The sequence below is a fragment of the Papio anubis genome, chromosome 7 (assembly GCF_008728515.1).
Source record: "Papio anubis isolate 15944 chromosome 7, Panubis1.0, whole genome shotgun sequence".
NCBI lineage: Eukaryota > Metazoa > Chordata > Mammalia > Primates > Cercopithecidae > Papio > Papio anubis.
This window is the reverse complement of record NC_044982.1, coordinates 143,576,996-143,601,457: the sequence shown is the minus strand read 5'-3', so window position 1 is coordinate 143,601,457 and position 24,462 is coordinate 143,576,996. Positions and strand designations below refer to the sequence as shown.

Sequence of the window (24,462 nt, the reverse complement as noted above, 5' to 3'; positions counted from 1 at the left end):
AAGCTTGCTGTCTTCCTGTCTATACAATTCTGGATGGGCTTTCAAATACTTACCAGTCCAGAATTCTTTGCTCCTCAAGGCTGTACCCAGCTGGCAACAGATAATTACGGTAGTTCTGGAGCTGGTTGGCATGGCAACTATCATGGACCCAGACATGAGACACACAAGGAATCCCACTGGCAAGGCACAGGAAGTACTTCCGGGTTCGACAATGCTGATCCGCAATTAGAAGACACTGGTAAGCTGTGTTACACTGGAAGACAAGAAGCAGAGCCAATGGGTTTGGTGACTTCTGTGGAAAGCTCCTAAGCAGCAGCCATAGTGAGCCATGAAGAGCAGATCTGAAGACTCCCAATTACTACCCAACGTGTGATTTAGTCTATCCTTCTGCCCAAGGCCACTCTTCTCACTGAAAGGCCCAAACGATTTCCACAGATATTCTCTCTGCCTCACCTGCAGCATTCTGAGGACCTAAATCCTCAAGGGACAAACAAGACCTATGAACTCAGCCTTTCAGGCTAAGAATCAGCAACCCTAATAGGGGTTTCTACTACTAAACATAAATATCAATCTTCTTTTGTCCCAGCAACAGAACCAGAGCCATTAACTAACCCAAGGTCCTAACTTCTCTTCCCTATACACAACAAAAATTATATTTCATGCAACGACATTTTGGCAGTTTCTCAGTTCCTGAAATCTCTGGCTACTTTATCCAGGTTCCCCAACCCCTCTCAGGCCTCTTCTCACACAGCAAGTTGGCTCTTCTCATTGCCACTATATTAGGTTACACAAAGAAACTCCTCACCTGGGCTTCATTGAAATCTTCAAGGATATAGCCAGCCCCTGCTCGAAGCTGGGATTCTGTATACTGCTTGTTGAAAGGAGGAATTTCTAAAAATTCTACATTAAAAAAAATAAGATAATAATTACTGAGTGGTTTTCTTACTTGCTACCTTATACCTGCTTCTTACTGCCCCCTTTTCACTCCTCAGCTATCTATCCACAGCAGTGTGTCCCCAAAGACAGGCCAAGGGCTTCCCCATGGGTCAGAAAGAGATCTGTCTTGAGGCCTTTAAAATGCTGCCAAAAGAAGGGACAAGAGCAGGAGGAATTGGGAAGATGAGGACTGGAGGTAGGTCCTAGACCTAAAAACATCCAAGGTTCCTGCACCGGACTGTTCACAGGGATGGGCGCACAACCATTTCCCACAGTGACATATTCCAACTTGAATAACCCTTACCATCAGGAAGTTCCCTTTGTGTCTATCCTAAATCTTTCCTGTTGAAAACTAAACCCCATTTCCTCTAGTTCTACCTTCTGTGGAGATGAATAGCTGATGAACACTTTATAATAAACCCTTCATATTCCCACTGCATCAGCCTTTTTACCCCGTTGTACACTAAAACTTTGATAAACCAGAATGGTCAATGAAATATGGGTTTAAAATTTTAACGGATTAAGTGAAGGTTAGAAAATCCTGTTTCAACCTTTTTATTGAAAACTATCTACCTTTGATGATCTTGAAGTACCTCAGGACACTGAACACCAATGACTGCTCTATAGTCTTGAGGGTGAAGTAGAAGATATGAGAGATGAGGCTGAAGCTGTAATGACCCTAGGCAATTAGAAATTGCTTCTTTTGACCAAATATCTAATTTGAGCTTGTTTTCTTGTCATCTGCTCCTCTCATATATAAATAACACATTAAAAAAAAAAAAGAAAAGAAAAGCAAGACATTAGAGATTTTAGTTAATTAGGAGTTTTGGGAAATTAAGTTCTAATTAACTGAAATTTTTATCACAAATTTTAAAACCCAACCCAATCCAATGCGTAAGGTTCAATGCCAGTACCACTCCCCTTCCCCTTCACACCCAGTGGTAAAACCTACAGCAGATCCCTTGTGGAGACGGCTCCCCCTTCAGTGCCCTCGCTGCCTGCTGGAGCAGCCCAGGCAGTGCTGAGGCCCCATGTCAGGGGTCTCCATCTCCACTTAGTTCTGACTAGCCAACCTATTCACTTTTATTCTCTTTTCTTGATTCAGCATTCTCCACATTCTTCTCAAACAGAAATCCCAAAACAGAAACTCTACATGGTTTTAAGAAACTCAGAATATAGCAGAGCTGTTTCTCAGCTTTGTCTCGATATAGCACGTCACAATCTTCGCACCAAGATTCTACTGCTGAGTCACTGCCGGCACCCCGCACAGTCCTGCATTTTTCTCAAGACTTCTACTTTATGTCTGCTTAATCCAGGACGGGTCTATTTAGATGTTAATCCTTAATTATATTTCCTTGCATTTGTCTAATGAAGTATTACCCTGTCTAGGCAGTGTGTTTCTCTAATTTTTCTCGAGTAGTCTGGGTTCCAATTTCTTCATTTTTGAGGTATGAGTGCCCTGCCCAGCCAGATGCTAAAATGAACAGATTGTTAATCCTGCCATCTAAATCAAGTATGAAGGTACTAAATAAACCCAACTCCAGGGTCAATCCCTGTGTCTGAAGGATCTCTGATGGTGTGCCACCCAACGAGATTAGGTACCAAACTCATTAATAAATACATCTCCTAAGATGGATTTAAATATTTTACTGAGCTTCTGTTATAAGCTGGTGTCTAAGAATTCCCATTTATCTGTAACACCTACCAAACAGTTTCTTAAAAACTATAATTCTGCAGAGGCTTGTTTTAGTATTAGATGTCTTCCTCCTTCTTGAGATTGAGAAACCCCTAAGCATTCTCATACACTGAAAATATCAAGGATTCTGGTACTGTTGGGCGCCAACATAAAGACACATTCACCATAACCACACTTTCTACCAGAAACCTGGAGATCCCTTCAAAAACACTGTCCAAATGCTTCATTTTATTTTTATGAGTGGAGTTTATTACATCTCACATAGGCACACACATTTTAATGAAACTGGACAGCCTGCATCTCATACCAGTCAGCTTTCTTGACTATGCTGAACCAAGCAACAGACAAAACATCTATAGAGCTGCCTTGTGAAGTGCTGGTTTCGAGTCCAGCAATATTGTATAAGGGGGGAAAAAAAAAAACCATGACCATGACCACTGTTTTAATGCCATGACATGCCTCTATGCAGAATCCTCAAAAGACTCCTAATTAGTCCTGTCCAGGAAACTCTTCAAATACCTTATTCCCACTGTGCCTATCTGACAGTTTGACAAGCTAGGTGTTGCACACACACAACCTTGAAATCCCACCACACCACATCTACTCACTCCCACAGCCCAACTCTCCCACACCAGAGCCTGTCTACTCAACAACTCTCTGTGCACCTTCCTAATAGCATACACCTGAAATGCAACTCCCTGATCATCCTTTCCATGTCCTTGTACATATCTACACATGGCTGCAGGCAGTGAGATACAGTTTTGGTTAATTAGGAAAGAGTCATCCACGTACCTGAAATGCCAACCCTCACAGATCTCCAGCGGTGCTATTTTATGATAACCATGTTGCCTAATTCAATTCCCTCTTGCAAGACAACATTAGTCAGAACTCTAACTTGTATAACATCATTCCATCTGGACCTTTAGCCTTGACAGACACATTTAGATACTACTGTCAGTCACTTATTTATAGTGTATACATTTATATCTGCTCATTCCCTCTCCTAGATCACACATTTTTCAGACTTCTCCCCACTGCAGCCTTCACTCAAAAACAGACAACACAGAAATAAATGCAATGTACAGATTTAATTTAAGGTTAAAGAGAGGTACAAGAGTTGAAAAGGCCTGGAAGCTGTTTCTTTGCAATCACCCTGAGGAACCGGGCACCCCAAAGTCCCAGTCTCAGACCTCAGGAGAATGAACCTTACCCTCCACGTGGGTTTGCTCTAGCAGATGCCCAAAGAACACAAATGGGGAAAATGGCAGGGCATTCAGACCCGATTGACTTGGATGGCTGCAGTAGGCTAAAATGACAGAGCTCTAGTCCCAAATTTGTCACTATTGTGGACAAAAAAAAAACAAAAAAAACAAAAAAGTTATTTAACCTTTAACCTCTCCAAACTTGTTTCCTCATCCATAAAACAGATAAGATCTATCTCCCATCTGCCTCACAGGATTGTTTTCAGGAACCACTCACTGAGAGGAATTTTGTGAAAACAGTCTATAAACTGTTAAAAAGCAGGATACAGAATAATTTCTATGACCAAGATCCCAGCTGCTACTTGCCTTGCCTCCTCTACATACAGCAGGGGGACCACCAGCTCATAAGTGACTGGAAAAGAAAGAAGTGCCTATATGTCAGAGCTCCCAGGGCTTCCTAAGGCCTTACCCTCTTCTTCCTCACTGCTTCCTGTAGGACCATCTGACAGTTTGGAGCGGCTGGCCAACTTGTCACTGGTTGTGGCCATGGTAAGGAGGAATGCATAGCCCAGAAACAAGGTCTTGTTCAGAGGCAAAGGTCCTCTCTGCTCTTCCAGGGCAGAGGGTTCACCGGTGTTGTCTCCACTCTCACAGGGGCTCACAAACTCTCCTGCCCCCACTGCACCTGGGAAGGACAGGGGGCACAGTTACTAGGGGGATATACACCATTGCCTTGGCAAAAGCCTTAGCACCAAAAGGCCCCAGCACCAAGCATGACCTGATGGGTAGGCAACGTCCTGATGAACTTATCTGAGCCAGAAACCAAAGACCATTCCAATGGCCAACCATTCTAAATGACCAACAGCCTAGGATGAAATTTACAACAAACAAATTTACATATTTAAATTTTACAAAGTCATAATGTATACCGTGTTTTCATAAATGAAAATTAACCAAGTATTGTTTTCATATAGCCACACCAAATACTTCTGAGGTCATCTGAAGGAAGAGGTGGTTCTAATACAAAGAAATAGTAGTTGAGAGTGAAAAATGTTTGGAAATCTTCAGCCCACTTTCTCTGTCCCGTGCTCTGATTTCCCCTAGGGTATGAGATATTTTGAAGCAGCCTTTGGAAAAAAAAAAAAACCCAACACTTTTTTATTACCAAGAAATGCCCCTTGTAGATAGACCGTCCCACCCCATCACTGACCTTCACCAGAATGGTGCAGAGAATACTTGGTAATAAAGTGTTTTTACACATAGATGGTGCCACATCAAAATAGCCTGCCTCAACTGAATTAGTTTTCAACACCTGGGTAAGTAAGTGAACCAGCCAGCCAGAACACCCATGCCAAGAGTGCCCCAATAAGTCCTTGAGAAAAAAAACAGATACCTGACCTGGAGAAGCTGAATCGTAGGTTCATTAGGAGGCTAAGATGACAGACAGGTCATGCATGCCTCCCTAAAATAAAACCAGGAGCAAGAAAACAGTCTCAGAGGCAATATGATGTTATATGAACGAGGCTGGAATTAGAAGTGAAGACCAACAAAGTTTGAATCCTGACTGACTTTGTCATCTTGGGAAAGTTAGCCAACTTTTCTGTGCCTCAGAGTCTTCAACTGGAAAACTCATTCTAGCACCTATACTTCATAGGGATTATATGTGAAGTAGTATGTGTGAAGCACTGAGCGCTATGCCTCATACAGTAAATATTCAGTAAAGATTATTGTTATTGTTTTTAAATACCTGAAACACAGCAGCAGTTGGGTAGATAAGGAGATGACACAATTCAAATACTTAGGAAATAAAAGAGCTCTGGTGCCAGGACAATGTAACAATCAATGGAGTTTCATCAGTTTGCTAGCCTGAGAAAGTTCCAAGGGAATGGACTGATTTTACCTCTGTAATCTCCTGAACCCATAGCAGCTGGGCCTGGGTCACAGTAGGGACTCAATGAACAACAGATGAAATGAACTCCTTTCTTAATTATTGAATGCTAGGGACTGGAAAGTGGTTGTTTCGGGGATAATGGGAAGAAGGAAGAGCACATTGAGATATGATCTTTTTTCTTTTTGAGATGGAGTCTCACTCTGTCACCTAGGATGGAGAGCCGTGGCATGATCTCGGCCCACTGCAACCTCCACCTCCCAGGTTCAAGTGATTCTACTGCCTTAGCCTCCTGAGTAGCTGGGATTACAGGCATGTGCCACCACGCCCAGCTAATTTTTTTTGTATTTTTAGCAGAGACAGGGTTTTGCCATGTTAGCCAGGCTGGTCTTGAACTCCTGACCTCAAGTGATCCCCCAACCTTGGCCTCCCAAAGTGCTGGGACTACAAGCGGGAGCCACCGCGCCCAGCCATGACCTTTCAATAGGAAGTCTGAGAAAGCTAGAGGGCCCAAGTACAAGAGAGAGGAGAGCAGAATTTCCAGGAAGATGGTGGTGCAGGCAAAGAGAAATTACACCTATTTTGAATCTGCTTACATTTCAATACTTCTCCTTTCCCTCCTAGAACCCATATAGTAGTCAAAGAATGGTGTGATCAAGTCCTGGTTTTGTTTTTTTTTTCTGGAGACAGAGTTTCACTCCTGTTGCCCAGGCTGGAGTGCAATGGTGCAATTTCGGCTCACTGCAACCTCCACCTTCCTGAGTTCAAGCGATTCTTCTACCTCAGCCTCCCCAGTAGCTGGGATTACAGGCACCCACCACCACACTCGGCTAATTCTGGCCTTCCTATCTATCCGCACTAGAGTCTGCAGAGGATGGGGGAGGAGGGATACAGTGAGCTATCCCTGAATATCACCTGTGGGCTTGGGCAGGACCCCAACTTTATAACAGGACAGAAGGGCCACTGCCACATATTAAGCTCCGTTTTTCCAGAAGCTGGCCCTGCATTCTGCCATGGTATGAAGGAAGAATGAGGCAAAAAGGAGCACTTACCAGGTTTTACAGTGGCAGACTTGCGACCTCGCTTGGCAGGGGACCGTTCCTCTTCAGAAGTGATAAGTTTTCTTTTGCCTGAGAGAACTCCCATGGAGGCACGAGGACTTTCTGTGATCTTTCGGGTAGGGGTTGTGCTGCTGCTACTGGAGGCAGTAGGGGTGGCTGGGGAGCTGACGTTACTGCGCCGTTTCCGCTTCCCTTCCACCAAATTGTCTATGGCAGGATAAGCCAAAGGTTGGTCAAATTCTATGGTATGAGGTCCTGAACTCCAAGAAGCTGGGCAGACCCTGATTCAGCTACCACAGTGTTCCTTCCCCCACTTCCCACAAGGCCAAGCAGCTTCTTTTTAAGGCCATAATATTTTTTGATCTAGTCTTTGCCATGACTGAAATGTGTTTAGTCCCCTATAGAACTGAGGAGGCCGGAAAAACCCTAAGGACTTTCTGTTCGGTACTAAGAAGGAAACAGATAAGGCAGTAGCTCTAGAAAATGACAGCTCATCACCATCTGATAAGCCACATACAAGAATAATAAAAGTTAGGGAAACATTACTGACAGGTTCAGAAACTCCCCCTCCCACTGTAAGCAGAACAGAAGCCCAAAAGCAGCTGTTCAGGAAGCAAAGGTCTTACCTAAGCTGATATCTGCTGCCTTTGTGAGAGGTGTTACTGCCTCATAGGGGCCAAGCCCATACTGCTCTCTCAGTCTGTTTCCTTGCTCCAAGGACAGGATGACAGCCATTCGCTTATACCACTTTCTTTGGCCTTCTTTTTCAATGCTGTAGTACAGTTCCCCAGACTCCTTCCTATGTCCTTTCACCACTCCTGGGGGGCAGAAAGCATAAAAGCAGCTTGCTGTTGTCTTAGGCTCCTCAGCACCCTCTCACAAGGGCTCTGCAAAGCAGGTCTGAGTCAGGGAATTGAGAGATCCAACAGTGGACTGAAGTTAGCACTTAACAAAATTCCACTTGTCAATCCCAATCAGTAACACTTAGGATATATGTAGCTACTACACTGGGATTAGGACAAGGAAAGTTTCTTGACAGAAGGTATCCTTTAGTTATAAAATAAAACTTCCCAAAGACAGCCATTATGGATTGCCGGTGGTTCAAATGATTTCCATGAAGTGAAATGGCATGTGGTTTCCTAACAATTCCATTACAACTTCTAAACCTTTCCTTCTTGGTTCCCTGGGAGGCTGAGTGGTAAGTCTTGAGTGAAGCTGTAGGTGAAAAATGACATCATTCTAAGAGAGACAGCATGTGTGCGTGTTTTGTCTGTGTGTGTAGCAAAATTAGAGATAGAGAGCAAAGAAAGGAAGAAACAGATCCTGCCTCTCCTACCTAATCTTCCTCTCTATTATCTACTTTCCTGCTCTGATTCAAAACCTGACGATAAGGCCTTTATGTTAGAAGGAACAAAATGTGGGATGTAAAAGGAAACTAAGCTAGAATTAAGGAGACCTGAGCTTAGGCCTAATTCTGCTGCCACCAAGCTGTGTGATCTTGGATAGGACCCATTACTAATCCTGTGAAAAAGAACACTTCTTCCTATAAATGAATAAACAATTTACAACACACACACATACTACAGCTATAGATACACACACACACACACACACACACACACACACATATAAACAAAAACAAGGCAGTACTATGAATATTTTTTTATTCCTATACGGAAAGGTCCAATTTCTTCTCACCCATTAGCCTATGCTTGAATGACGAGCTAAAAGAAACCCAGAGCCTACCCCACCCAAGGAAAATAATACAGAGAAAGCAAGCGTTGGTTCTCTATCTATCCTGTGGAATCACTCCCTTTTCCCTTACTTGTTCATCTCCTCGCTTAAATCTCTATCCCCAAACTAAGTCACAAAGTCTCCCTCAAAAACACAAAGAAGCCCAAGGCCAACAATATACTTCACACTAATGAAGAGTTACTAGAACTAGAAGCAGTCTAGTGTTGACATTAGTAAACAGCCTCAAGAAATGGGACACAGAATTCCCACACCTTGACGCCACAGTTCACTCTTGTTACAGAACTTTGTCTTTAAAAGGCCAAATATGAACCCCTCAGAGTAGCTCTACACCTAAAAGAAGAAGGAATGCATTTGATACAATGAGTCACAGTAAAAGACCCCAATCCATGTGCTACTCCCAACTGATCCCATATATAGCTAACAGTGTTATCCAGAACTAGAAGGTGAAGTGGCCCATTTAATAATGAACAAAGGGGCAAACAACAATTACTCAGAGGATTCCAAATACAAGAGAAGCCGGATGGACTCCAATGGAAAGCCATTTTTCCGGCCGGGATCAGTGGCTCACTACTATAATCCCAGCACTTTGGGAGGCTGAGGCGGGTGGATCGCTTGAGGTCAGGAGTTCAAGACCAGCCTGACCAACATGATGAAACCCCTTCTCTACTAAAAATACAAAAATTAACCAGGTGTTGTGTCAGGCACCTGTAATCGCAGCTACTTGGGAGGCTGAATCACTTGTACCCCAGAGGCAGAGGTTGCAGTGAGCCGAGATCGTGCCATTGCACTCCAGCCTGGGGCATAAGAGCAAGGCTCTGTTTAAAAAAAAAAAAAAAAAGCCATTTTTTGGCCGGGCATGGTGGCTTATATCTGTAATCCCAGCACTTTGGGAGGCTGAGGCAGGCAGTTAAGTTGAGGTTGGGAGTTCAAGACCAGCCTGGCCAGTGTGGCAAAACCCCATCTCTACTAAAAACACACAAAAAAGTAGCCAGGTGGTGCTACTTTTACGTACCACCAGGTGGTGGTGCGTGCCTGTAATCCCAGCTACTCGGGAGGCTGAGGCACAAGAATCACTTGAACCCGGGAGGCAGAGGTTGCGGTGAGCCGAGATCACGCCACTGCACTCCAGCCTAGGAGGCAGGGTGAAACTGTGTCTAAAAAAAAAAAAAAAAAAAAAGAAAGCCATTTTTCCCCATTATATCCCAATCCGTGTTCAAAAAGTCCTCAGAAAGATGTTTTTAAATGACAAATTCAACACAAATAGGTATCTTCAAATTATTTTAGAAAGGAGACAATATATTCAAAGAACTAGCACATGAAGCAATAACAACAAGCATAAACCTCTCACTATCACCAATATTACCCACTTCAAAAATAAAAAGGCACCGTTCTTCAAACCAGAGAATAAGTGGTAGATGTGCAGGCATACAGACACAGCACTAAAAACTTCTCCCTAAGCAAAAATATCTCAATATATCAGCCATACTCACCTGCTGGGCTCCAATCAAAGCAGGTAGTTAAGCTTTAAAAAAGAAGAGAGTATGGAAAGGGAAAAACACTAACTTTAAAGTGGAGAAGACCAGGTGCGGTGGCTCACGCCTGCAAGCCCAGCACTTTGGGAGGCCAAGGCAGGTAGATCACCTGAGCTCAGGAGTTCGAGACCAGCCTGGCCAATATGGCAAAACCAAACCCTGTCTCTACTAAAAATACAAAAATTAGCCAGGTGTGGTGGGGCACACCTGTAATCCTAGCTACTCGGGAGACTGAGGCAGGAGAATCACTTGTACCCAGAAGTTAGAGGTCGCAGTGAGCCAAGATTGCGCTACTGCACTCTAGCCTGGGCAACAGAGTGAGTGAGACTGTCTCAAAAAAAGTAGAGAAATCTGGCAAATACAACTTTAACCAATGATGAAGATTAACATCATCGGTGATGTCTGTCATGTGGATACATCATCATTATCACAAACCTTCCCAGTTCCTGATAACATGAGAAGGGCATTTCACCTCTATGGCATCTTTTTTTTAAGAGACAGGGTCTCACTCTGTTTCCCAGGCTGGAGTGCAGTGTCATGATCATAGCTCACTGTGGACTCAAACTCCTGAGCTTAAGCAATCCGCCTGCCTCATCCTACTGAGTAGCTAGGACTACAAGCATGTGCCACCATGCCCAGCTAATTTATGTTCCTTTTTTTTTTTTTTTTTTTTTTTAGAGACAGGGTCTCACTATGTTTCAGGCTGGTCTCAAACTCCTGGCCTCAAGTGATCCCCCTGCTTTGGCCTCCCAAAGTGCTGGAATTACAGGCACGAGCTACCAGACCCAACCATCTATGTGGCATTCTTTTTAAAATATCCCATAACTCCAGTCTAATGAGAAAATATGAGACAAACCCAAATTGAGGGACATTCTACAAAATACCTGACCAGGACTCCCCAAAACTGTCATGAAAAACAAAAAGGTCATGAAAAACAAAAGACTGAGAAATTGCCACAAATCAGAGCAGACCAAAGGATATATAATGACTAAATGCAATGTTGGATGCTGAAGAGAAAAAGAACATTATGGAAAAGCTAGTGAAATCCAAATAAAGTCTAAAGTTTTGTTAACAGTAATAAACCAAGGCTGGATTTTTAGTTTTGACAAATGTCCCATGCTAACACCAGATGTCAACAATAGGGAAAGCTGGATGAGGGTTATATGGGAACTCTACTAGCAGTACTCTGTACTTCGCAAATTTTCTGTAAATCATCTAAAATATTCCAAAATAAGTTTATTCAAAAACAAATGAACAAACTTCTGTCAGTGGCAAGAGTAACCAATTTTGTAGGAATGAAATTTATGACTTTAGAGACCCCAGAAAAGAACCAAGTAATGTCTTGGTAATTACTAACATAACAGAGTATTGCCCCAAGGCACAAAAAAATCTCTACAAACTCTGCTTCTTTCATTACCTGCACTGAAATACTCATCCTCCGAGAGGGCCGTCACTTCAGTGTCCAGCGGAATGGGGTCACATAATAGAATGTCTTTGCCCAACACATCACATTCGTACCCATCATCAAAGAGCAATTTGTACTTCCCAGCTCCGACATCTCGCGTGATTTTCCCAGAGTAAAAGTAGCCATTGGATGACCACTTGGCTACAACACGGAGCCCTACAAAGCTGTTCCCTGGAGAGGAGGCATCTAAGCCATCAGAAGGGCCAGCAGCAGCCTGGAAAGGAATTTCTGGAGAGTCGCTACGACGCAAAGCACCAGCACCCACATCTGTTCGTCTGGTGGAGTCTGGCACTCGGGGCACGACACGGCTGAAGGATTTATCATCTGGTGACAAGTTAGGTGAAATGTCCTCTATGCCCAAGGGGCCAGGCACAGCTGTTTCTCTAAAGAGAGATAAGGGATAGGAGAAGCCAGTGAGAACAAGAACACAGAAGTACATATCTACCAATTTTCCCACTCCTTTGTCCATGGGTCTCCTCAGCCCATTCTTTGAAAACTCCATCACAGGCACGAGCCTGGTCTCTCTGTGGCCTCGCTCTGATCCCTACCCACTCCCCAGTCACTATGGGCCCCTCTTCTCCCTCCTGATACCCCACAAACTCTCTACTCCCCTCTCTTCTCTCTATTCCCTTTTTTTCTGAACAAGTAATAGACTAAGTATATCTCACACTACCCAGGTACCTGGTTCCAGTGGTCCGAGAAGGTGGGCGGCCCCTTCGCCCGCGCCCACGAGGCGTGACTGGAGCCTTCCCTCCCTGTCTGATGCCAAGGCCTGCATCACCATCCTCCTCACACACTGGCGTCCCTGTCTGACTGACCCCTTTTCTAGGACTAGAGAATGAAGACAAGTTAGTCTGATAGCACCTGCTACTGAATCTTTTCTTCACAAAGTCTCCCCGTGGCCCTCAGACTACATGACAGGCCTACATGTGCTGAGCCTTCGGGGCAGCAGGAAGCTGGTTCACACACCCACCACCAAATCTCATCCAGGGAGTGGGGAGCGTGGGATAACAAGTAAAGGACATTCTCCTTCATGTAAGTCTATTCCCTCTGACAAAGCTTCCTACTGCTGCTGCAAAAACAGCACACCCCATTTCTGCTATGCCTTCTCCTCTACTTTAGGCTGTGGACACCTGCAAAGAATAACAAAAAGCTAGGGGATATATTAAGTTGGGGCTATTATCCCAAACTTCCTGTACTCCCAGCTAAATCACAAAAAGGCTGTGGTAGGAGCATGTGCCCACTAGATGATAAATTCCCGAAAGTCCCCTCCCCTGTTACCTACATTTTCTCAGGGGCTGCTTTGCCACTGAAATCTACCTGCCACAAGGCTCCACCCTACTTCCCATGCAAACCCAAAACAGGAAGAGGGCCAACAGTGAGGAGGGGAAGTTGATTTATCTTTAATGGAGGATGGGGGATTTCCCATTACTCCCCTTTTCCTGTGATATTAAAATGTCAGCAACCCTGCCCCTGCTGTGGGTCTCTCTCTCTGGAGACCCTGTCTGCACCTCAGTTTTCCTGGGCCTCCTCGGGAGCTGGGTAAGGCAAAATCTGCGGGTTCTGTCCCGCTGGTTTTCCCTTTGAGTGGTCCGGCTCCTTTCCCTGAGCTGCCACTGCTGTGCATAGCTGAGAGACTTGTCCCACTTGATGTGCGGTGTAAGCTGGATGCCTTGGAGGAGAAGGAGCTGATATCCCCCAGGTCACCTGAGGAGCCCCCAGTCTGTGAAGGGGAAACTTCAGTTTCACACTCCTGACACTCTACAATTGGCTCTTCAGTCTCCTGCAAGGAAAAAATAGATACAGAAGATAAAAGATGCCATAATAACACAATGCTAATATGATGGTTGGAAAATCCTACAGATGGCACAAAGTAATTCAAAAAGGTGAGAATCAGGAGGAGACGTTCTGGAATAATGGGAATGTTCTGTATCTGTTTTGAGCAGTGGTTACATAAAATTTTCAAAAGCCACTGAACGTTTAGGATCTGTTCTTTTTTTTTCTTTTTTTTTCTCCCCCAGGTGATTCTGAGAAGAATTGTTCATTCTAATGGAACTATATTGTATCTCAATAAAATATAAAGATGGTACTATGTTGGTAAGAAAGGGTTTATCTTTTTATTGGATAAGTTCACAACCTCTGGCTACCAGCAAGCATTCTAACCGAGAAGACGGAGGTAAATTCTTATCTTAGAGAAGACAGGCAAGGAGATAGGCAGGTGAGAAGAGAACACGAGTGGTCCGGAGCCCTTCTGGGTACTTCATTAACAGTGGACAGCATTACATGTTTTGACATTAGTTATTTCCCATTACCTTTCAATAACTGATCAAGGCAATAGAAAAGTATATGCAAAAATAGGCTAAAAGGGGTCAGGTGTGGTGGCTCACACCTGTAATCCTAGCACTTTGGGAGGCCACGGCGGAAGGATTGCTTGAGTCCAGGTGTTTGAGACCACCCTAGGCAACATAGTGAGAACCGGTCTCCATATGAAAATAAAACTATTAGCCAGGTGTGGGAGTGCACACCTGTAGTCCCAGCTACTCGGAAGTCTGAGGTGGGAGGATCGTTTAAGCTTGGAAGTCAAGGCTGCAGTGAGCCGGGATCATGCCACTGCACTCCAGCCTAGGCAATAGCATGAGACCCTGTCTCAAAAAAAAAAAAAAAAAAGAAAAAAAAGGCTAAAATAGTATTACCATTTGGAAAAATGAAGGACAAAAAGGTTGTAAGTATCTACAGATTACAAGAAAGTCAAACTGGCTTTATCTCAGATGCCTACTTTGATGAATTGGTAGTAGTTGCCTGGTGCTCAGTTTTAAGAAGTCTTCTGGAGGCTAAATCCCAGACTTAGTGGGAAAAGATTCTAAGACCAATCACCAGTGTCCACCATGGGCACAGCACAGAGAAATTATAGCATGAGTATGACACATCTGCCTTCCTAGTCTAGAGTGTTTACGCAATATTATGTTAATTGCCAGAGGGGATATGGAAACGGATAAGATAGATCCTTCCCTCATAGAGTTTAGAATTCCTTTTGGGAGGCCAGGCACGGTGGCTCACGCCTGTAATCCAGGCATTTTGGGAGGCAGAGGCAGGTGGATCACCTGAGGTCAGGAGTTCAAGACCAGTCTGGCCATCATGGTGAAACCCCATCTCTACTAAAACAACACAAAAAAAATAGCCGGGCATGTTGGTACACTCCTGTAGTCCCCAGGTACTCAAAAGGCTGAGGCAGGAGAATCACTTGTGAACCTGGGAGGCAGAGCTTGCAGTGAGCAGAGATCGTGCCACTGCACTCCAGCCTGGACAACAGAGTGAGACTCCACCTCGAAAAAAAACAATCTCCATGGGGAGACAGTATATAATGACACACATACGTATATATTTACATAATACTATAAAATGATTAAATAATTATCTCTGATCCCTCCTTCTTAGAAATCTCTCCTCCTCTAAAATCCACAGAAGCACTTTTCTCTTTCTTCTGGTCTACCTCTTTGGCTACTTCTATTTATGCTTCTCCGGGTTCCTCTTTCTCTGTGTTGCTTTAAAATCAGTATTTCCCAGGACTCTGTTTTTATTCCTTTCCTCACTCTCATATGCTTTCCCTCATCAGTCTCACCACACTCATCCTTCCTTATCTACCAAGAATACAATGACTCAGCTTATACAAATTTCTACTAAAGGCTTCCCCTTGGATTTACCACAAACACCTGAAATTCAACAGATACAAAACAATCTATGATCCTCCCTTCATTTCTCTGCCTTCAATGAATGAATCCTAGATATCCCCAGTGCATCTCACATCTCCTACAGCTCTTTCTAGCAGAGGCTGGTTTCTTTCAGGCAAACCTCCATTCAAGAATTTTGAGATGAGATACCTCCTTGCTCCCCATTGCCATTTATAGACCATTTCTATTTCCCCACCTCCTCTCCTTCAAAACCACTATTTGCCATTTTCTTAAAACTATCTTCACCCCCTCCCTAGTTGTTATCCACTAACATTCTCCAAATCACCCTCTCTCATGCATGAAGACCTTAGCTTCATAGCCTATCTTCCCCATTTCTACTTCTGTCATCATTCTCAGTGGCCTATTTTAATTTGATATACTTCTGTTTCCACATCTGCAAAATGAGAATAATAACTGGATCTATCATAGCATAGTTGTTTAAGGATTAAGTAAGTTAATTCACTAACGTGCTTAGAATAATGCTTGGCACATAGTATGTGCTCAATAAATGCTAGTCACTATCATTATTTAAGTATGGTAGTGCTTCCCAAACTATCTTCCATAGGGAAAAAACAGGTATTGCTTTAAAAAATAAGTTTGGGAAGTGCTGGGTTAAACAGAATAAAATAGGTATCCTTACTAGAGGACTTCTTAGAACTTTTAATATGGTAATACGTGATTTTTCATGTTAGTGGGGACAGGGATTAATGGCATGCTATGGTTTGAACGTTTGCCCCTACAAAACACATGCTGAAATTTAATACCCAATGTAACAGTATCAAGAAGTAGGAACTTTAAGAGATGACTGAGTCATAAGGGCTCTGCCCTCATGAATGGATTAGTCCATTCATGGATTAACGGAATTATGAGCTAATGGACTAATGAGTTATCACAGGAGTGGATTAGTTATCACGAGAGTGAGTCTGTTACAAAAACTAATTTGGTTCTCTTTTGTAAGGCCCCTGGCAATGTGATACCCTGTGATGCCTCGGGACTCTTCAGAGTCCCCTCCAACAAGAAGGCCCTCGCCAGATGTAACCCCTTGACCTTGGACTTCCCAGCCTCCTAGACCATAAGAAATATATTTCTTTTATTTATCAATTACCCAGTCTCAGGTGTTTAATAGCAACAGAAGACAGACTAAGAGAGTGTTCTGTGTTTCTCCAACTTATTTATGACCATGGAATCTTTTCCTTCCATCAAACTGTCTAAGAGGCCTGCTGTTTCCAGAAATATACTTTAGAAAGCACCATATAAAATATTAAATGGGCCTAGCACCATAGCTCATGCCTGTAATCCCATCGCTTTGGGAGGCCAAGGCAGGAAGATTGCTTGAGAACAGTGTTCAAGACCAGTCTGGGCAACACAGTGAAACCTCATCTCTACAAAAGATACAAAAATTAGCAGGTGTGGTGGTGTGTGCCTATGGTCCCAGCTACTCAGGAGGCCGAGGGGGAGGCTCCCTTGAGCCAGGAGGTCAAGGCTGCAGTAAGCCGTGATTGCACCACTGCACTCCAGCCTGGGCAATCCAAACATAAAAATAAAAAATGTATTTTAAGAAATGAAGTAATGTGTTTAACACTTAATGTAGTGTACTAGGCAGAGAGTTTAATATGGACTACAACAGTTACAAAAATTTTCACGAAGGCAAACTGCTTTTCATAATTTCTCCAAAATAGTAATAACATGAAAAAAGTTCCATGAACAAAAATCTTTTTAAAACATTTTTAAAACGGAGATAAAGCAGTATTTTAAAAGAATTATTTCTGGGATTTGGTATACACAAAGAATAAAAAACAGGCCAGGCGCAGTGGCTCACACCTATAATCCCAGCACTTTGGGAGGCCAAGGCAGATCACTTGAGATCAGGAGTTTGAGACCAGCCTGGCCAACATGGTGAAATCCCATCTCTACTACAAATACAAAAATTAGCTGTGCATGGTGGCAAACACCTATAATCCTAGCTACTCAGCAGGCTGAGGCAGGAGAATCGCTTGAATCCAGGAGACAGGGGTTCCAGAAGGCTAAGATGGGGCCACTGCACTCCAACCTGGGCAACAGAGTAAGACTCTGTGACAAAAAAAAAAGGGAATAAAAAACAATTTCTCAATGAGTGCCTGTAAAACCGATGAAATCTGAATAATCTCTGGATAGTAAAACAAACAAACAAACAAACAATTCCTCAAACTAACATCAAATGTTATCCGACATGAAGGCCACAATAGCCCACTGAACAATAGCAATAATATATTCTATTTAATAAAACTATATACTAGAATTTAACTCTCCCTGAGTTCAACCTCCTACATGGCCAGCAGATAGAATTAAAAGAAAGTATCTGGGTAAAGGAAGAAAACAGTTGTGCCTTGCTGGGCGTGGTGGCTCACGCTGTGATCCCAGCACTTTGGGAGGCCGAGGTGGATAAGAGCACAAGGTCAGGAGTTCAAGACCAGCCTGGCCAAGATGATGAAACTCTGTCTCTACTAAAAATACAAAAATTAGCCAGGCACAGTGGTGAGTGCCTGTCATCCCAGCGAGTCGGAAGGCTGAGCCAGGAGAATCGCTTGAACCCGGGAGGCAGAGGTTGCAGTGAGCTGAGATTGCACCACTGCATTCTAGCCTGGGTGACAGAGCAAGACTCTGTCTCAAAAAAAAAAAAAAAAGAAAAGAAAAGAAAAAAAGAAAATAGCTGTGCCTCTTACCAACTAATAAAATGGTTCCCAGATCTTAACATATACCAACAAAGGTCCCAGATCTTTAATTCTAGAAAATTTGTCTAACCTCTCTCATTATTAGATGTAAACAAAGTCAGCATATTTTGCCATTCAATATAACAAATAGTCACTAAATGCCAATACTGAGTTGACATTTGTAACTAGTCTATAATGAATCCCACTAAAAAACAAAGGTGCATTTCTTACCAACACGTCTATGACCACACACAGATAGTGACAAAGAACAGAATGAGTAGACATGAAAATATGTGAGAAAACACAGGTAGTTAAACACAGTGTGCTAAACTTCATTTGAGTTTCTAAGGATTTAAAATAATACATACAATCTTTATACAGGAGAGAGATTTATCAATCTCTTCTTTACAGAAAAGGAAAGCATGATGGGACTCATTAACTAACCAATGGTCAAACAGCAAACCTACGGTTGGGGAAAGCTTTAGAAAGCAGGAAGTCTAATTTCTAACCCTGTTCTTCTATCTCTGGTAATAAAAAGATGAAGAAAAACAAAGTGTTGCACAGGAAAGGGGGAGGGGGTAGAGAGTCAAGAGGCGGGCGGATCACAAGGTCAGGAGATCGAGACCACAGTGAAACCCCGTCTCTACTAAAAATACAAAAAATTAGCCGGGCGCGGTGGCGGGCACCTGTAGTCCCAGCTACTTGGGAGGCTGAGGCAGGAGAATGGCAGGAACCCGGGAGGCGGAGCTTGCAGTGAGCAGAGATCGTGCCACTGCACTCCAGCCAGGGGGACAGAGCGAGACTCTGTCGCAAAAAAAAAAAAAAAAAGAAATGTGGGGTCGGGGACAATGGCTCATACCTCTAATCCCAGCACTTTGGGAGGCCAAAGAAGGAGGATCACTTAAGCCTAGGAGTTCAAGAAGAGTCTGGGAAACACAGTGGGACCTTGTCCCTCCAAAAAATAAACAAAATTAGCCAGGGTTGGTGGTTCATGCCTGTAGAACCAACTACACAGGAGGCTGAGGCAGGAGGATCACTTGAGCCTGGGAGGCAGAGGCTGCAGTGAAACAAAATCATGCCGCTGCAGTGAAACAAAATCATGCCACTGCATTCCAGCATAGGTGACAAAGTGAGACCCTGTCTCAAAAAAAAAAAAAAAAAAAGAAATTTGCCACACAGACTCAAGAGTATATATTACCTCAGTTACTTTTCTTTCTACTTCTGTTCCATCCACATAATACACATCTGTAATGACACGAGTGACAAGTGTGCGTACTTCCCGGATTGTTCTCATGTGACGATGTAAGACATGGCCATGTGGAGGCTGAGGCATATCAAACTCTTCTTCTCCCTGTGACAGAAGATACAGAACATGAGCACAGGTCTCACTGCAAGCTGTCAAAATCACAAATCTTATGCTTCATGATGAGAACTGTTTAGAGGTTCCATGAATCTAGTGTGACAGAATCTTCCAACTGTTTTGTTTTATCCACCTATAGATAAGACCAGGGATGGATCAGTTGTATGTATAGCCAGAGGCTAAGAGAAGTTTGTATGAGCATGACCTAAAATGACCTCTTTTTGTCGAAATCAAAATCATTACACCTAGTACTTATATCTATGGACATTCAGGTGAACCTTTGACCGCTAAAAGTTCATTATTTTTAAACCATATTTCTTCTAATTCTGATGCTACCTTGCAAATGAGTAAACAAGCTAACATTTAAATCAACAGCTCTTTAGATAAAAGGAATGCACTCTTTAATCTTTTACATAAAACCAGAATGATGTATCTGTTAATCTCAGTTTATGTGTTTTCCCTGTGTTAAAGTGAAAACCACAGTTCATTACCTAAAACAATGTACACTGATCTCTCCTAGAATTAAATATAAAATATTTCATCTATTCCAAAGAACAGATTATGACTAAAGAGTTGAGCTAGTGTCCAGAAATGGAAAAATTAGCAAATTAAGATTTTATATCTAGTTCTACTACAAGAATAATGTAGGGCTAAATAAGACCCTACATTTTTATGATAACTATATTAAATAATAATACTTAGGCGGACTGAGCTTCTTTCATTCAAAAAACATTAGGCAAATATTTATCAAACAACTTAAGGGTGCCAGGTACTATACTAGACAAATAACTGCTGGAAAATTCAGGACAGGTAAAATTCATTCAACACTTCTGAAAAAATTCAAAGGCATTATTTCTTATTTACAAAAACAAAAAACTAATAACTACTGCTATTCAAGAGAATAACTGAGTTAACTTATATAGTATCCAGCTTCATTATTTCTTGTTCATAATTTTCTATTTACAGACAGCCCGAGTTCATACTTTACTCAGATCTGGATAATTTTTAGAGGATAACTTCTTAGCAAATTAGATCTTAAAGCCCTATTTACCACCTCTAATCATTAGTTAGTTTGAGACTTTCGGCCTTTATTATCTGGGACCTGCCTGTGGCTAAGAAAAAGTGCTAGAATTTCAGTCCTGTATTTCTGAAAAAATACATGTTTTCTAATAACAACTGTATCACATTTTTTCACATCTTTATCCTCCCTCCTACACCCCACTGGCTCTGTAATTCTGAAGAGAAATTGCACACTTTTGCCTCTCACCTTATCTCCCCTCAGGTAGGCTGATTTTACTTTCAGCATTCAGTATCAAAGTAGCCAAGTCTTTAAAAAGAATTATACATACAAATGCAATAATGGTAATTCTGCATTTTTTTCCTGACATGTGGTAGTAATTTACCAAAAGCTTTCAGTAATTTATCGGAATAATCCCCACTCCAGTTTCAACCTGGAAACTGGCAGAGGTGAAATATTTGCTAAAATGGAAATATGTAAATTATGTGAATAGTTATAAGTAATATCAAAGGCATGGAATGCTACTCATCAAATTATTCAAAATAGTTCTACATACACAACTCTGTCTAATGAATGGTTAAAGCACAGGTCAGTCCCACCTCAATCATCAGGGTACCCACGCATGGGAACTGTGACAGCCTGAACTTCCTGCCTGCACACACAATCAGCCTATTCCCCACTACAAAGTCTAAAAGGTTTTAGGGCTTTACATATTCCTGAAACGCAGCCAAGATGCTTCCCTGTATTCTTCCAATTACAACAGCCATATGAATGATCACTGCAAGACAGACATTTAAGTGTGTCTGAAAGAATAAGGAGAAAAGGTAAAGGGGGCAGGTAAAAAGAAAGCTATGCTTATTCTCTTCAAATACTTTTCTGAAAAGAGGTGTCTGTAAAATAAAAAATATTGATGATCTTACCACCATTAAGGGAAAGAAACAAAATGAAAATAAAACCACACTTTCCCTTCCACCTGGTTCCATGTCCTTTTTGACATATAAATGAAAATTTCAGGAGTGTCAAAGTAGGCTGCCTATGCTTTTCCACTAGCACTAGCCTATGTCCTATCTACAATGAAGGGGATTTTTAAAAAGCACTGACACTTGGAAAACTTGCATATAGCCTTTCTCATTTGCTAACCTCTCTTCAAAAGATGGCACACCAATTTCAATTTCTGTTATTCTATACACCATCTATATATTTTTAGTATGGTAAAATCTGCATAACATAAAATCTAGCACTGTCTTGAACACAATGCTCATATGCCATATGTACCATAGGTGTTCAATAAATAAGAACTGTATATTATGTTCACAAAACAAACAACTTGGACAATTGGAATGAGAGGCACATCAATAACGAAGATTTCCTAAGTAGATCCCAAATGAAGATAATCTACCACAGCAACTGAAAAGACAGTTTGACCACTACAATATCTCTGATTATCTGAGGGAGATATGTGCCAAGACCCCCAGTGGATGCCTGAAACTGCAGATAATATCAAACCCTATACACTACGTTTCTTCCTATACATACAGACCCATAATATTTATAAAACAGGCACAGAAAGATAGTAATAACTAATAATAAGATAAACCATAACAATATACTGTTCACAATTTCATGGACAGATTTGTTCTTACCATAGATTTTAGTAACTTCAGCATATGATATTTTTTTTCTTTCCTTATTAAGACCTTTTACCTTTTCACTTAGAGGAAGCACTTTATGACTTCTCTGGCATATTCAGATTGTCGGCATCACTACTCTCAAACTTTGGGGTGAGAGTAAAACAAGGGTTACTTGAGCACAAGCAATGCAATACCATGACAGCTGATCTGATAACCACGACAGCTACTAAGTCATTAACAGGCAGGGAGCATATATAGCACATGGATACGCTAGAAAAAGGGAGGATTCATATCCTAGCCAGGACTAAGAGGGGCAGCACTTGACTTTATCACGTTACTCAGAACAGCACACAATTTGAACCTTATTATTTCTAGAATTTTCCATTTAATATTTTTGGAGTGCAGCTGACCATGGACAACTAAAACCACCAAGAAAAAGAAACCACTGATAAGCGGAGACTACTGTTTACTAGTAACTTCCGAATTTTCTCTGCCATGGATCCCACTCTGCCACTCAATGAAATGTTGTGAACTTCTATGTATTTGTTAACACATACATTTCTACAACTTCTTTTTATCTACTCAATTTTTTTTTTTAAGAGACAAGGTCTCACTATGTTGCCCAGTCTAGTCTCAAACTCCTGGGCTCAAGTAATCATCCCACCTGGGCCTCCAAAAGTGCTGGGATTTCAGGCATGTGCCACCATGCACAGCCACCTACTTAATTTTTACTAGTACCAATACTTCCCCACTCTATTCCCTGGAACTTGGTATTCCTCCAGCCTCACTTTCATCAGCCCCAATCCTTTTCCTCACATTAGCTTCTAGTTTAGCTTCTCTTCTGCAGTTCCCAGTCACCTGGGGACTTTTCCCCATCTCTCTCTATTCCTGTTACCATTCTTTCTGTTTCATATACTAAAATACACTATTCTTCATGCTGCTTCTTTCCCCTTTACCTTCTACTCTCTGAATTCCTGAGAACCATGATGAAATAGACTTAAGGGAGAAAAAATTAGATCTGATGGTTAGAAGGGAAGAAAAAAAATTATGGAGAAGGAAGTGAGTGAATGTAGAAGAGTATTACAGGAATAAACCCAGGCTGAATCTCTGGCTTTCTCCTCCAGTAAAGACCTACCTAAAAAACTGTAGCAATACTACATTTTCCCTAAAAGACTATCTAATGACTATAGCTACCCACAATTTCACTACCATATCTATATCTTGGAAAAGTTGTTTTTGTCTTTTAATCACTGTTCTGTCCAAAACGTTCAAGAATTGTCATTAAGTAGACATGCCACAACTTAAATTCTCTGAGAATCCTGAAAGTCAAAAACAGGGCCTCTGATGTACCCTAGTATGTTCTCTCACCTGGCTATGGAGCGACTCTGTATCATCCCCAGAAGCACTGACTGGTTTCTCACCACTCCCCCTCTCAGTCTGAACTGTGGCATCTTGCTTTCCACAGTTCTGGTCCACTGTACTGGTCCCCTGCTCACACACATTCTTTATAGTCTGGGTTGCTGCTGAAACAGTCTCTGGGACCCTCAGGGAACACTCCATGGTTTGGATTCCTATGTTATTTTGGCTGGGCCTTTCAATCAAGGCCTTACTAGGATTTTCCTGATTAGTATTCCGTCCTTCTTTCTGGTCTTCTAGCACATCTGTCACCATTGCCTCTCCTTGAGGACTGGATGGCCCTTGTATGACCATCTTCTGGGAAGCAGGAGAAACAGGGTCCTTGACAGGACTAATGGGCTTCATAGGCTGTTGACTCTGCCTGATTGTATGGTCACCCTCCAATTTTTCTTTCTCCTCTTCTCCTTGAGAACTTGGAAAGTGGAGCAAGTTCCCCCTGAAAATGCAACATATAAAGAAGCCATGTCAATTAAGCAAGTGTATGTGTGAATGTGTGTGTGTGTGCGCGTGTGTGTGTAGTGGCAAGGGGGGAGCCATATTTTGACAATTTGAGAAATATAAGGAAGGGAGAAATTCAGGTAGTCAAGCATTATCACCTTTGGAGGCCTCTCATTATAATTTCACTCCTGTAAAAAAAATAACGGTAGATTGGAATAATTCCACCATGATGATAAAAGAGTCATAAAATTTCTTCCCATCACTAGCTATGAACTCTGAAACTTGATGCAGGAAAATGAAGTAAACAAAAAGATGTAAACCCATTACTGAAGTCATAGACAATGAAGGGCAACTTAGAGATCTATTTTGAAAAAAGATCAATTAGGTCAAGATGTCTTATCTGGCCTTATGAATGGTTCTAACATTCCTTAACTGACTCCTAACATTCTAGATACTGTTTATCCCCCCGACCAATATTTTTAGGACAGAAAATCTGATTTATAAAGGATAAAGCTGTAGGTAGATTCTAGTTTTGTCAGCTATACTGATATATCTACAACTAAACATTTCAGAATGAATTGTTTCTCAAAGACAGTTCTCAAGATATAGCCAATTACTTTTCATAAGTCATCCCATTTGGATATCA

General features: G+C 42.1%; 1 protein-coding gene across 13 annotated transcripts in view; it reads right to left on the bottom strand.

The window, feature by feature from the left end:
- The window catches only part of TP53BP1 (tumor protein p53 binding protein 1), a 111,464-nt gene that overhangs the window by 5,769 nt on the left and 81,233 nt on the right, over positions 1–24,462 (bottom strand). For 10 of the 13 annotated variants that reach the window (XM_031667741.1, XM_031667738.1, XM_031667739.1 and 7 more), the window contains 10 exon segments: positions 23,331–23,814; positions 19,152–19,304; positions 13,047–13,318; positions 12,217–12,366; positions 11,488–11,918; positions 7,410–7,601; positions 6,775–6,990; positions 4,304–4,519; positions 806–900; positions 54–253 (listed from right to left, as the gene is read on the bottom strand). In XM_031667741.1, coding sequence (XP_031523601.1) covers positions 54–253; positions 806–900; positions 4,304–4,519; positions 6,775–6,990; positions 7,410–7,601; positions 11,488–11,918; positions 12,217–12,366; positions 13,047–13,318; positions 19,152–19,304; positions 23,331–23,814 — 2,409 coding nt within the window. 13 annotated transcript variants of the gene reach the window in all.